General features: G+C 43.4%; 3 protein-coding genes across 3 annotated transcripts; 2 read left to right on the top strand and 1 right to left on the bottom strand.

The window, feature by feature from the left end:
• The first annotated feature begins 3,774 nt into the window (after positions 1-3,774).
• Positions 3,775-10,436, top strand: ILF2 (interleukin enhancer binding factor 2). The gene is made up of 14 exons (XM_079698414.1): positions 3,775-3,855; positions 4,585-4,644; positions 4,861-4,903; positions 5,348-5,452; positions 5,823-5,900; positions 6,236-6,338; positions 6,910-6,975; positions 7,445-7,561; positions 8,048-8,126; positions 8,702-8,789; positions 9,191-9,252; positions 9,330-9,444; positions 9,665-9,755; positions 9,903-10,436. The coding sequence occupies exons 1-14, from the start codon at positions 3,851-3,853 to the stop codon at positions 10,061-10,063; spliced, it is 1,173 nt and encodes a 390-aa protein (XP_079554540.1). The 5' UTR covers positions 3,775-3,850; the 3' UTR covers positions 10,064-10,436.
• Positions 10,437-10,703: 267 nt separating this feature from the next.
• SNAPIN (SNAP associated protein) lies at positions 10,704-12,376 on the bottom strand (the record flags this gene model as incomplete). Its single annotated transcript, XM_079725850.1, has 4 exons — positions 10,704-11,223; positions 11,561-11,679; positions 11,922-11,968; positions 12,234-12,376. 4 exons carry the CDS (start codon positions 12,374-12,376, stop codon positions 11,122-11,124), a joined length of 411 nt encoding a protein of 136 aa, XP_079581976.1. The 3' UTR covers positions 10,704-11,121.
• A 648-nt stretch (positions 12,377-13,024) lies between these two features.
• LOC307047949 (large ribosomal subunit protein eL36-like) lies at positions 13,025-13,396 on the top strand. The gene is given in 2 exon segments (XM_079696707.1): positions 13,025-13,203; positions 13,206-13,396. Coding segments are annotated over 2 exon segments (315 nt in total). The 5' UTR covers positions 13,025-13,040; the 3' UTR covers positions 13,358-13,396.
• Positions 13,397-14,870: the final 1,474 nt, after the last annotated feature.

Raw genomic sequence — 14,870 nt, 5'->3', positions numbered from 1 at the left:
TATATTATATATGTATATTATATATATATATATATAATTTAATTGCCTACATTTTAAAATCAGCAGATGGCACATGAATATTTGGAATTCTGACTTGTCTTGAAATATTGGAGAGCTGGTAATCTAGGTCCTGCATCTCTCCATGAACAATAATCTGGAACCAAGTATCCATTACTTCTTTGAGATGAGTCTAGCTCATCACGGTTCCTATTCACCCTGTTCACTCATTTGCTTTACTGGCTGCATTAGCAGTGCATGTTTTCAACCCTGATCTAGGATGTAAGGTTTATGGGTGTAAGAATGACTGAGGAGAAGAGGCAAGAAAAGGCAGCAGAGGGCAGATCATGCAAGCTTTTGTGGGACAGGCATAATGTCTTTGTTCTATAACGAGGGCTCCAGAGGCTACAGAGGTAGATAGGAGATTGGAAAAATTTTTTTAAAGTTTTATTGAGGTATGATCGATATACCATAAGCTGTACATATTTAATGTATACAATTTGATGAGTTTGGACATATGCATATGCCCATGAAACACATCACCACAACACCAAGGTAATAAACATTTCTATCACCTCCAAACATTTCCTTGTATCCTTTTGTGTGTGTGTGTGTGTTAAGAACACCTAGCGTGAGATCTACCCTCTTAACAAATTTTTAAATGTATAATACGGTCTTGTTCACTATAGGGAGATGCTTTTTAAGTAGAATCAATTGGAATTCAGGAAGAACATACAAATAACTGAAATCTAGGTGACATTGACTCATTAGTTGAGAAGCTAAAAGAAGCTGAAAGTTTTCGGGGGGAAGATGACAATTTTAGTTTATTGCTTTTGAAGTGCCTGTAGATATCCAATTGGAGGTGTCCAATAGGCCATTGGATTAGTGGAACTGGAGCTCAGGAGAACTAGACTAGAAACCCAACTTAGTAATTGAGCTTCTCTTTCAACAATGGTGGCTTAAATAATTTGTCCAATCCTCAAGCTGAGCTGCAGACAACTAAAAATGTTAGACGAAATGCTTTTTAAAATAAACGAACTAAGAAGACAGTGAGAGCATGAAAGGACAGGAAAGCAGGAGACCAGCAGTAGGAGAGCTTTTACCTTAGAGTCATTTGCTGATCCAAAATTGGTGGCAGAAAATAGGCTGTGTGGGGCAAGTGAGACAAAATTTGGAGTCCAAATGTCCCCAAAGGTAATTACTTAGGTAAACCACCTTCCTATTTAGGGTTAGGGTCCTGAAAGGCTGCACTCCTAGGGGAAACCTAGGAGTAGGATAAACCAGAAGTAAACAGAAAATCCAGACCTGAAATAGTCAAAAGCCAAAATTAAGAACCAATTCATGGGTTTAAGAGCAAGTTAGACTCAACTGAGGAGTAAGTAATGAATTGGAAGAAAGGACAGAAGAAACCACTCAGAATGAAGCATGGATACAAAGGAATGAAAAAATATAAAAGAGGGGGTTGGAGGTATAAAGGATACCATGACAAAGTCTGACACACCTTTATTTGGAGCCCAGGAAGGGGGAAAATAATAGGGTAGAAGCAATATTTAAAGAGATAATGGCTGAGAAACTTAAAAAATAAATGAAATACATCAAGCCACAGATTCAAGAAGCTCAACAAATCTCAAGGTTAAAAAAAAAAAAAATCCATACCTGGAGCCATCAGAGTGAAGCTGCAGGAAATTAAACCAAATATAAAATCTTAAAAATAGGCAGTAAAAAGAGGATTGGTTACCTTCAGAGGAGCAACCATTTGATTAATAACTTTTTTTTCACAGCAAAAATGGAAACCATAAAATAGTAAAATAATATTGTAAATGTGCTGAAAGAAAATGACTTCCAATTTAGAATTACATATCTAGAGAAAATGTCCTTCAAAAACAAAGGTGAAATAAAGATGTATTCAGAAAAACCAAAACCAAGAAAGTTAGCCACCAGCAGAAGGGCACTAATTCTCAAGCGGAAGGAATATTATTCCAGATGAGTGTTGGGGATACAGGAAGGAATAAAGAGCATTAAAAATGGCAAATCTCAATGACCACTGCTTTAATTAATAAGCATTAATGTCTTGTGGGATTGAACATATATACGGAATTTAAATTCTGTAAACGTATACACCTACACTTACCGAAGAGGAACAATTGCATCTCACCGCAAGAACCTTGTACAAAAATGGTCATAGCTGCTTTATACATAATGGCTCCAAACTGGAAACAGCCCAGATGTGCTCGCCTGTGTCTCAGCCAGTTGGAGGTCCTGAATTCATCAACAGGAGAGTGGGTAAACAAACTGTGGAATATTTATGCAGTGGCATGCTACTCATAAATAAAAAGGGACAAATTGCTGATAAATGCAAAAACATGGAAGAATCTTGAAATGTGTCAGGCAAAAGAAGCTAGACGAAAAAGAGTACATAGGATGTGAGTCCATTTATGGGAAGAACAGATGAAACTAATCTATGATAATAGAAATTGGAATAGTGATTGTCTCTAAGGGAAGGGCAAAGGGGTATGAGTGAATTTTTTGAGGTGATAAAAATGTTCTTTATGTTAATCTGTGTGATGGGCAGAATACATTACTCAAAATTAACCTATCTGTAGACTTAAGATCTGTGCATTTTGCTGTAGTGAATAATACTACAATTAGTATATCAGTATCAATATAGTACTTAAAAAAGTTACACAACAATATATATAGTTCTGGAGGGAGTGACGGTGGTAAATGGAATTAAATTATTCTTTCATTTTTCACGAGGAGGGTAAAAGTATTACATAAAATTAGACCTTGCCAGTTCAAGGAGGCACGTCGTAATTTTTAGGGTAACCACTAAAAGAGTAGAAAAAGAGTGTGTAACTTCCAATTGACAGAGGCAGGGAAGGAATAGTAAATAGTAATCAATGCGAAACAAGGCAAGAAGGGGGAGAAACAGGATTATAGAAGGACAAAAAGCACATAGTAATATGCTTGATGTAAATGCAACCATAGTATATCCATATCTGTGGCTGTGAAACTTCGTATAAGGGTGAAATCCGCCAGAGAGGTTGTAGAGTGAGGAAAAGAGAAATGAGGGGAAACTGGGCAAATGGCAGGGGGTCTGGTCCTTCTCTCCTGTCACTTCCCTTGCGCTCTTTTTCTGAGTTCTCTTTGCAAAGACTGTCTCAGTTTCCCTGCTAGTCCCTCACCATCGGTATTTTTCCCCTCTGATTCAATCAATATACATACTCAAATCCGCTTCTCCTGCCTCAAGTTTCTAGCCTCTGTGAACCACATCCAGACGTGTGGTGTTTACAGTCACCTAAAGCCCCTTCCTGTTCCATTTCGCTTGCTGATGGCAAAAACAGCTTCTAAAGCCTGCATTTTTGAGAGAGGAAAAAGTAGGAGCATGGCGGTTACATTTATTGAAGAAATTAAAAATTAAGACTTCTAGGGAGGAAAAAGAAGCACACTGATAGCAGAGGATGGTTTCGATCCATCGACCTCTGGGTTATGGGCCCAGCACGCTTCCGCTGCGCCACTCTGCTGCTTCGAAAACCGGTTTTCCATGAAGTGTACAGAAAGTTCTCTGACTGCTACCCATCCTGATTTATTTACACAGCTCCCCCTAGTGCCTGCAAAAGTCGTTACTGTCAAGTCCGTTCTTATTGGCTAGTTCCTGACACAGTAGGCGCTTTTCATTGGTTCATAAACCGGTTTTCAAAAGTAAACCAATAGGCACAAGCGGCGGAGTACGGCGGGAGCCAATCGCGCCGGAGTTTATTGAGACACGCCGGCAGGCCGCCTCTCCAGTTGTCTGCCCCTCGGAGGAAAAGGGTGGTTGGTGTGGCCTCCATTGTTCGGGCTGTAGGACGCCATGAGGTAAGGGCTGTGGGGTGCTCTAGAGAGGTTTCGGTTATTCGACCGAAAACTGTGGGAAGTTGGGCTGAAAGGAGTCGGAGGACTTGAAAGGGCCGTGTATCTAGGGGCTGCACGGAAACCTGAGAGCTCCTGGGCTGGGAGAGTGGGGGAGGTCGGGGGCCGAGGAGGCGGGGAAACTCGGGCCGGGGATGGGGGTGGGGCCCAGGAGTGTGTAGGCAGGTTCGACACTTCGGTCTCTGGGGTGTTCAGATGAGGGGGTGTCCTCAGGTCCCAGGAGGAGCACTCCCCACCCCACCCCCATCTAGACTGAGAAGGCTGGAACGTGCCTCATGCATCCTCAGTGCCAAGTGCTTGACATATAGGATATGCCTGATGCTTTTACCACGTGAACGAATAAATGAGCAGTCACGTTAGTCTCTGAAGTCTTAGGGTTGGAGTGACCCAGCAATTATGGGGTATTTCTTGTAGGGCTCACTGAGCCCCGTCAGTATTCAATGTGAGTTTTGATGTGATTAATTTATCCAGAAGGCGGAGGTCATGGGGGATGATGCTGGGCACTTGGAATTGGGGGGGTGGGGGGGAGAAGTGTAAGTGGGAATGGGATCGCTTGGCTTCCAAAGGGAAGTGCAGAGCGATGGAGGTAGGCTAACTCGACATCATGTGGCCGGTATGGTGGAGATTGCTTCAACGAGGTCAAAACAAAGTTAAAATCTATTCATGCATTTCTAGGGGTGACAGAGGCCGCGGTCGCGGCGGGCGCTTTGGTTCCAGAGGAGGCCCAGGAGGAGGGTGAGTGCCAGTTTTTAGCATCTCTGCAGCCGTTAGTTTCCATTTCAGTCATCTAAATAGGAGTTTGGAGTGGACTCATCTTACCTGCCTTTGTGAGATCCAGCTGTGGGTTAGAAGCATTCTTTGCATGCTCTCCTGGTAAATGAGTTTTGCCCCATTATGCGAGATCAGTTTGATTTCTGTGGTGAGTAATTTGGATTGTTTTTCGTATTTTAGGTTCAGGCCCTTTGTGCCACATATCCCGTTTGACTTCTATTTGGTGAGTACCTTGGCCACTGCTCAGTTGTAGTTGAGCCCAGAGTCTCCCTATTAATGAAGTCAGGTGGTAGTTGGAGCAGAGAAAGGGATTAGTGAGTGGAGTTGGGGGTGGGTTTGAGGCAGCCGTGTGTTGCTTTACATACATAAACAGTGTAAGCTGGAAGGGGAAGACAGTTCCTCGGCCACAGTGGGCAGTAACATGGTTATAATCTTTGTTCTGAACAGTTAATGGTATCTCTGGCTTACCTGTTAGTTTAACAGTAGTAAGAGCTTAAATTATGGATATTCCCTCCAGCTTCTATCCTTGTTTGAACATCTTAAGGAGTAAAAATAAGTGTTGTAGAATTTTCTGTTTTCAATTTTTTTGTGTTGTGGCAACAGAAAGAAAATCTCTATTGTATATTATTTTTGGTAAGTAGTATGTAGTTGTTTATTTCCGGTTTAGTGTGAAATGGCCTTTCCCCGGGTCAAGCCAGCGCCTGATGAAACTTCCTTCAGTGAGGCCTTGCTGAAGAGGAATCAGGACCTTGCTCCTAACTCCGCTGAACAGGTATATTTTGGCTTCCTTCCTGAGATTCCTCAAAGAAAGCTAAAGAAGTAAATGACTACTGGTGAGGTTACTGTTATCAGAGCCTAAACTCCACAGAAAGTTTAATCGTTCTCCTTATTTCTCTTTGTGGGTAGAGGGAGAGCGCCAGGTGAATATATAAACAAATTACATGTGCATTCATATTTTTACTGGGGAATCTATCTTTGGGATCAAAAAGTATTCAAGGCTGGAAGGGTCAGGATGTTCTCAGAGCCCGTGCAGGTATTGCTTCATCTCCTGTTGAAGGGATTAGGGGAAAATATTCAAGCTTGATGAGAAGTTGCTTACAGTGTTTCACCTGAGGGTATTTTTGTTTCCTGCTGTCTTTCAGGCCTCTATCCTTTCTCTGGTGACAAAAATTAACAATGTGATTGACAATTTGATTGTGGCTCCAGGGACATTTGAAGTGGTGAGTTTTTGATGATTTAGTCCTAGGAAAGGGGAGCCTTGTGGAAGTTTCCTTGGCTCCTGTCTCTTAATTCTTCAGATGCCTATTCAAAGCCACTCTTAAAATAGGAAAGTACAGTGGAATTCCTTTGTAGTGCTGATCTTGGGGACCAGACTTATATCGTTACTGCCAGCTAACCATGATGAACCAGGCTTTTCATGTGCTTATTTTGGGATATGATTTGAACTCTGCTACTTCCAAATCCGGGTAAAGAGCTGTGTTGTAACTGAGTTCTGAGGGGAACTAGGCAGTCTTCTCACTTCTGAGTTTTCTTTTTGAAATCCCTTTTCCAATAGCAAATTGAAGAAGTCCGACAAGTCGGATCGTATAAAAAGGGAACGATGACTACAGGACACAACGTGGCTGACCTGGTGGTGATCCTAAAGATTTTGCCAACATGTGAGTGTGCCTCTCTCTGGCCTTAGCAGCAGAACATAGCAGTTGGATTTGAGGCATAGGGATCTTTAAAGCCTAAATTTCTTGTGAGAAAGGCTGTTTGGAAGACAAATGGGAAATTTAGTTTTTTAATGTGTGTTGTATCTGAAAGAATATCGCCAGTTACTATAGGGCAGTGTTTCTCAACTGGGGGTGATTTTGCTCCCCAGGGGTTATTTGGCAGTGTCTGGAGATGTTTTGGGGCTAATGTTTTTAGGTAGAGGCCAGGGTTGCTGCTAAGCATTCTACAGTACCCAGACAGACCCTACCTCCCAACCCCAAACAAAGAATTATCCAGGCCAGTATGGCATTAATCCCACTGACAAGAAACCCTGCTGTGGGAAAAGGTGTGTGTATTTAGGAGGAGGTGTCCTGTTCCCTGAGCCTTCCAATTTCTCTGTCCAGGTGTTAGCTTCCCCTTGTAAAAGTGTTCATTCAACTGCTTGTCCTTGCTCCAGCAGAAATCAGAGTGCAGAGATGTATAGAAAAATCTACATAAATAATTGTAATCTTATCTCCTGTTGTCTCAATCTAGTGGAAGCCGTTGCTGCACTAGGGAACAAGGTCGTGGAGAGCCTAAGGGCACAGGATCCTTCTGAAGGTTTGAGTTTGTTGCTGAACATGTAATTTAGTGGTCACAGGAGCCAGTTCTATGATTATAATTTCATTTTAACAAAGTCAGGTCAGGCTAAAAGGAAGAGCGAATGCAGAGTTTTACATTGGGGAAGTTTTGGGCAGAGTTCGCCAGCGTTCAAAATCCAGTTGATGTCCGTTACTTTTAAACTCTGTATTCTCAGTTCTGATTCTGGACTGTTGCTGTTTTTAAAAAATCAATCTAGGGGACTTCCCTGGTGGTCTAGTGATTAAGACACCCAGTTCCCTATGCAGGGGGCATGGGTTCCATCCTTGGTCGGGGAACTAAGATCCCACATGCCGCACGGTGTTGGCCAAAAAGATAAATAAGTAAATAAATTAAAAAAACCCTTTCTGTTCCCCCACCCTCATCCTGGATTTACCTTTGGTCATCTAATGGAAATATGAGTTACAGCTTTTGATTTTTCTTTTTGCAGTTTTGACCATGCTGACCAATGAAACTGGCTTTGAAATCAGTTCTTCTGATGCTACAGTGAAGATTCTCATTACAACAGTGCCACCCAATCTCCGAAAACTGGACCCAGAACTCCACTGTTAGTCCTTTTATTCTGTTGCTGTTAAATTTGGGGAAATTCAAAACATGGTATAGAGTGCTGTTGAGTTTACTTAGGTCCCAAAAGGTCACATGCAGAATAGCAACAAACTAAGTTTACACCCAAACTTTGCTGTCTTCCTCTGTAATTTGGAAACAGTTTTACCAGCTTGCTAGTGAAATTGTCAAAGCCAGCATGGCCAAGAAAGCAGTTTGAGGATTTAAGAAAAAGGACAGGAAATGTTTATGGAGGGGGGTAGGCTTTCGGAGAAAATTGGGGCTCTTGCATGCTTCCAGATTTGGTTTGGGGGAGGAATAGTGATTTTTGGACAGGTGACTTGCTGATCTGGGGAACACGGGGGTGATTTAAGGAATTACTGTGTTATCCTGTCCTCCTTCTGTGTTCTTGGACTATGGCAGTGGGATTGAATTGCTTGCTCAATAATGGGAATATTTCATCTTGGTGGATGTCATGCTTGTCTTCTAGTGGATATCAAGGTGTTGCAGAGTGCCTTAGCAGCCATCCGACATGCCCGCTGGTTTGAGGAAAATGCTTCTCAGTCCACGTGAGTCCCTTCCTGCTTGAGTGAAGATATATCCTAATCCCTCTAACTACATTGAACAGCAGGATACCCCCCCCCCCCAATACTTCCTCTCACAGAACATTTTTGGCTGTGATTTTCTGTCTGGATTTTAATTTTTACCTTAAGTAAGCAAACTTAGGTTGAGGGAAAGAAGGGAATGTATAGTTCTGGAAATAGCTTTATCTCTGTACCTTAGGTGTGGTAGTAAATAATCGTATTACTTTATTTATTTTTTTAGCTATAGTTGTACAGTGTTATGTTACAGGTATACTACATAGTAATTCATAATTTTTAAAGGCTATACTCCATCTATAGTTATTATAAAATATTGGCTGTATCCCCCACGTTGTACAGTATATCCTTGTAGCTTATTTTGTACATAATAATTTGTACCTCTTAATCCCCTGTTCCTATTTTGCCCCTCCCGCCTTCCCTCTCCCCACTGGTAACCACTAGTTTGTTCTCTATATCTGTGAGTCTGTTTCCTTTTTGTTATATTCACTAGTTTGTTTCATGATCTGTTACTACTTTTAATCCTTGGTCCCTCTTACCTTCAGAGTTAAAGTTCTCATCAGACTGCTGAAGGACCTGAGGATTCGTTTTCCTGGCTTTGAACCCCTCACTCCCTGGATACTTGACCTACTTGTAAGTAATGAAGGGCAATTGGAATTCTTGATCCTCCCTATGTTACAGTAGTTACTCTGAAACCTACCAGAATATGAAATTTGGTACAGATTAAAAAGAAGTGGGGGGGAGGGGTGGAGAAGGGAAAGGAAAAAAGAGAAATCTCATTAGTGGACAAGTAATCCAATAAAGATTCAATGTTTATTATTTCTTTGGGCTTTTGGAGTATTCAGTTAAATGAGTAGTTATTACTGCACCTTTGTTTTTCTCATTACTGCTGTCATTTAATTAATGTGGTAATGGAGAGAAATTACTGAATGAGCAGTCATTTCAGAACTGCTTCTCAACGTTAAAATTTTAGCTAGACATTGAAGATAGAATTGCCACTTTATGGCACACCTACCAGATTCACTTTCTTCTAGGGGCACTATGCTGTGATGAACAACCCCACCAGACAGCCTTTGGCCCTAAATGTGGCATACAGGTATAGCATGCTGCTTTGGGTTTGGGGCGGGGTGTAAGCTGTCTTGTGTGTTCTTCTAATACCTCTCCATGTTTCAGACGATGCTTGCAGATTCTAGCTGCAGGACTCTTCCTGCCAGGGTCGGTGGGTATCACTGACCCCTGTGAGAGTGGCAACTTCAGAGTACACACAGTCATGACTCTGGAACAGCAGGTATTGGGACAGCTCTGAAATGGTCTGTTGTGCCCCACTCTTGAATATCTGGTCAGAAGGCAAAGGGAATGTGGTTTTTAGTGGTCAGGGATTTGGGGGTTCTCACAGACTTTGGTCTTGAAATTAAAAGTTGTTTTTATCTCACTTTTCATGAGAATGTTAGTCAAATAAGGTATTTTGATTTTCATTGCTAATTTACCCTTTCTTTGCTCTCCCTCAGGATATGGTCTGCTACACAGCTCAGACTCTGGTCCGAATCCTCTCACATGGTGGCTTTAGGAAGATCCTTGGCCAGGAGGGTGATGCCAGCTGTGAGTGACCACTGTGGGACAGGGGTTCTTTACGGTACTCTGTGATCTACAAAGAAACTACACTACTCACGTCTTACTGTTTCCACTGTGTGGGTCATGACTTGTATGTTGGGCTACTTGTCTGAAGTCACCTTTTTTCTCTTCTAGATCTTGCTTCTGAAATATCTACCTGGGATGGAGTGATAGTGACACCTTCAGAAAAGGCTTATGAGAAGCCACCAGAGAAGAAGGAAGGAGAGGAAGAGGAGGAGAATACAGAAGAGCCACCTCAAGGAGAGGAAGAGGAAAGCATGGAGACTCAGGAATGACCTCCCTGTCTCTTCACCCCCTTTCTTACCCAAGGAGAAGACTGGAGCCTAAGCTAACTGCTGCTGGGCTTTATGTGGTGGCATTTCTGAGGGATAGGGGAGACAGGAAGGAAGATTAAGAAGACACTATAGAAGGAATTGTCATTCCACTGCATTCTGAAACTGGCTTAGTAGCCAGAAGTCTCCCATTTATGGCCTGTGCCATCCATCTATAGTGAAGCAGGATACCAACTTTTATTCCTAATACTCTAGAATCCCGAGCTCCTGGAAACCTCTCTCAACCAGTACTTTGTTGTTGAAATGTTGTGAACTGTTAGTTTGCAATTTTTTTTTTCTTTACTAAGAAAAAAGATTAAAGTACTTCCTAGTAGGGCTCTTGGTCTTGTTTTTCCTTGGTATCTGGCAAGCTGTTTTGCTTCCTTTTGCTTTATGTACTCTTCATTGAAAATGATACTTGAGTCTTTTCATTGTGAACACTAGATCTCAATTTGAATCTATATTTGTATTCATGCAGAAGATTCTTGGAACCTTTCCATATACCAGAGTAAACTGGAATACCATTTAAGCATTTATTGAATTAAATGGTTTTAGTAACACTGCTACAGTAGTCAAGCCAGTGCAGTCAACAAAAGAGGGTAGGTGGTCATTCACCTTGACTTTGCCTGCCCTTTCTAGTGTAAACAAAGGAATATTGGAAGTCACAGGTAGAGGACATTCTGCCCAGGTCCAACAACCTCACATATAACAGAGGAAGCCCCTCGTTAATGAGGCTCGGAGATGGTAGAGGAGGTGGGCCTTGAGTATGGAGCTTAAGAAAAAAAAAGAGGCCTCAGCTCATTCTTGGAAGCAAGAGCCATAATAAATCCTTTGGGATCCTGAGTCCTGCTCTACACAGGTTTCTTTGGGCCCCACATAAATGGGTAAGACTGAAGTGCTTCAAACAAACCACAGGGCTGCCCTTTTGATGTCCCAACACCTACAGGGAGTCCTGGAGGAAACAGGCAGCTGGGGAACGGTATTTGTGCTATTCTGTGGCCATGGGCCCATCTTCTGGCCTGTTACTTGCTTGGGGAACCAGGGGGGTAAACTCCTGAATCCAGCATTGCCCTCCTTCGGGCTGTTTCCTTGGCAACACTGTGGTTTAGCCGCCTCAGCCGTTCCTACAAAACAAGATTTGGAATCAAATTAGCTGCCCTGTGGAAGGATTTAGAGCTTGCTGTCAGTCAACTAGGCTGGAAAATATCTAAGGCTTGCTTCATCTCAACGTTAAGTCTTCTAAGGTATGTAAGAACATAAATGAGAGCAACTGGGCGTTATGAATAAGAACAGTAAGTTCTATTCTGGCTGGCATTAGTTGACAACTCCGTTTCCCCAAAAAGACTAAAAATTATGGTGACTTTCGTTGTGTTGGGGACTTGATGACACCCCTTGAAAATCGGAGAATACCTTAAGGACTTAGAAGAACAAAGAATTACTGTTGGTAGGAAATTCCTTTACCTGGGCATTCTGTAGGATGTTATTAACCAAGACGACTCGTCGCCGGGCATTAAGGAGCTTCTTCACATAGGGGTCGAGATCCAGGGCCACTTTCTGATCCTCATTGATACGGCACAGTTCTGGGAAATGGAAGGAAGATGCAACTAAACACCTAATGGCCTTCTCGTTCTTGGAACAAGTAAGCTAGTAAATGCTATGGAAAGCACTCTTGTGCCACATGGGCACAGTCACTAGAAACTTAAGAGTCCATCGGCAGCTCTGGAAGCAAGTGACAGAAACCCAGCCCCAGAGGTTGGCAAAACATAAGGTCCTGTAGTGAGGTGAGTTGTAGGATCCCGGGTATACAGGGATGCTTACTCACCGGTAGCTAGGTTGTCAATTTGTTCCCGGAGCTCTACTTGGCTCTCTCTGCAAAGAGGTACAAGGCCTACACGGTCAGACAGTTAATGGAACTCAAAAACCTACTCCCCTATGTGTTTCCTAAGTGCTCAGAAAAGCCAGCCTCTGCCCCCACCTGCAGGCCCTCCGCCGGTCTGCCCCGCCTCCAATCAGTTTCCCCAAATTCTGAGACCCAGCCGAACGCCGAACTCGTCTTGTCTCCGCCCTTTCTTGGCCCCGCCCCTACAAAACCAAATCGAGGAGAGGCCCCGCCCCAACCTTCCCTCTAGGGCACCTGACGGCGTGGACGTGAGAGTCAAGCTGCTGCACAGCCGGTCGCAGGAACTCGAGGAGCCCCTCGGCGAAGAGGTCGCGGCCTGCGGGCCCCGCCACGGGGGTTCCTGCCCCGGACACAGCGGCGGAACCAGCTCCCGACATCACGAACTGCCCTTACGGCCGGAACCTGCCGCGAGGGCCGCCGGGAACTGAAACCCCGCCGAAGTGCGCCGCCAGGGGGCGCCCGGGGAGTGCCAGCTCCGACCCCGGCCTGGGATTTCTGGGAAACGCAGTCTCTGGAGCCAGCAGGGCGGGGCGAAGGGCCGGGCCCTAGAGCTACTGGGAGTTGTAGTTCTTTGTAGGCCATGAAGTGGCGGGTTTTGAAAGTCTCCAGACTTCAAGAGCTAGAAGGAACCATTTTGGGGATGCGTACGTTTTGTTTTCTCCAAAGGTGAAAAATAAATGCTTATGTCCCAATGCTATGTCCATAGCTTTCCCATGTTAATTTTGTGGGAAAGCCAGATGATAGTCATAGTATAGTGTGTTTCTAAATTTAAGTGTATATTTAATGCCACTAAAGTATATGCAAAACTGCATCTGAATACTATTCAGCCTTAAGAAGGAATGAAATTCTGGTACATGCTATGCGTTAAACGTGACATTATGCTAAGTGAAGTAAGCCAGACACAGAAGGACAAATATTTAATGATTCTGCTTGTATGAGGTGCGTAGAGCAGTCAAATTCATGGAGATAAAATGTAGTTCTATCTCCTGATCAGAACAGTGTTGTCCCTTCCGCCGCGGCAGCCATTGAGGAGCGGCAGCCATGGCTCTGCGCTACCCCATGGCCGTGGGCCTCAACAAGGGCCACAAGGTGACCAAGAACGTGAGCAAGCTGAGGCACAGCCGCCGCCGCGGGCGCCTCACCAAGCACACCAAGTTCGTGCGAGACATGATCCGGGAGGTGTGCGGCTTTGCCCCTTATGAGCGGGGGCCATGGAGCTGCTCAAGGTCTCCAAGGACAAGCGGGCCCTCAAGTTCATCAAGAAAAGGGTGGGGACACACATGCGTGCCAAGAGGAAGAGAGAGGAGCTGAGCAATGTCCTGGCCGCCATGAGGAAGGCGGCAGCCAAGAAGGACTGAGCCCTTCCCCTCTGTGCACAATAAAACTTTTCCAGAAAAAAAAAAAAGAACAGTGTTGCCAGCGGCTGGGGGGAAGGGGGAATTGGGATTTGTTGCTTAATGGATACAGAGTTTCAGTATGGGATGATTTAAAAGTTCTAGAGACTAGTAGTGGTGATAGTTACATAATGTGAGTTTACTTAATGCCACCGAACCGTACACTTAAAAATGGTTAAAGTGGTAAATTATATGTTATATAGATTTTGCCACAGTAAGAAAAATTGTTTTTAACCTGCATGTTTCCATATTTTAATTTTATCTACCCTCAAAAAGTTTCCCTAGGGCTTCCCTGGTGGCACAGTGATTGGGAGTCCGCCTGCCGATGCAGGGGACACGGGTTAGCCATGGCCGCTGAGCCTGCGCGTCCGGAGCCAGTGCTCCGCAACGGGAGAGGCCACAACAGTGAGAGGACCGCGTACCACACACACAAAAAAGTGTCCCTACTTTTCTTTTGTTTTTCATGGCTTTCCGGAGAGTTTACATCTCTTCTTCAATTCTCAACAAGAGGCACAGCCCTCTGTCCTTTAAGCCCTAATGTGTTCCAGTGATTCACAATAAATGGGCACCAGAATGTTCAGCCTTGAGCTTTGATGAAATAAAGTTCCTATTTTAAGGCAAACAAGAAAAATTTAAACATGAAAATGTTCTCTGCTTGGGAATTCCCTGCTGGTCTAGTAAAAAAAAAAAAAAAAAAAAAGTTCTCCCTGTTTGGGCCTCTTTTCTTCCCTCTAGTGTGCAGTGTGCATCTGCATTATGCGTTAACCAGATCTCTCCAATGTCAGAAATACCAGCTCAACCATAAGATAAATTTTTCTTCTTCTGACGCCAACCATGTAACTCCTTAGAAGATAACATTCCTTTGTCAATCCTGTAAGGCATCAGGATGACCCACCACTCACCTTGTACGTGCAGATATCTTTGGTAAACTTTATGTACAATACCAATATATCATTTCCCTTAATGACAGAGATTGCTTGCAGAACAGACTAGGTCAGATGACCTGGGGAGATACCTAATGGAATTTCTTAGCTTAAATGTTTACTTATTACCTCATTAATGTTACTAACTATGTTACTTGTATTCTGCCTATTTTACAAGATTATTGTTTCTTGCATTACCAAATGTGTGACTGAGCCTCCAATAAAAATAATGATGACTAGGCAACTTGAAACAATTGACCAAATATATAGTTCTATAAGATCAATGATTGTAATAGTGTAACTCTAGATATAGGAAGAAACAACAAGAGCAAATCATTATCCAGACCATAACAGACAAGTAAGACAGACAGTCCAGAGGCTTTTGGTTACTGTTTACAGGGCCTAGTCCAGTAATAGCACATTGGCCTATCAGTGAAATCCTTGCCTGACATGGGAATGAGCATTCCTAGCACCATGAAACAAGCTGGCCATGAAATGCCTCCCAAACCTTGGTTGAAATAAAGACTGAAAGGTAGAGGATTGTAAAATAAAGA

Source organism: Hyperoodon ampullatus (genome assembly GCF_949752795.1).
Source record: "Hyperoodon ampullatus genome assembly, chromosome: 2".
Lineage (NCBI taxonomy): Eukaryota > Metazoa > Chordata > Mammalia > Artiodactyla > Ziphiidae > Hyperoodon > Hyperoodon ampullatus.
Note: the sequence above shows the minus strand (reverse complement) of the source record. Positions and strands in the feature narration are given on the sequence as shown.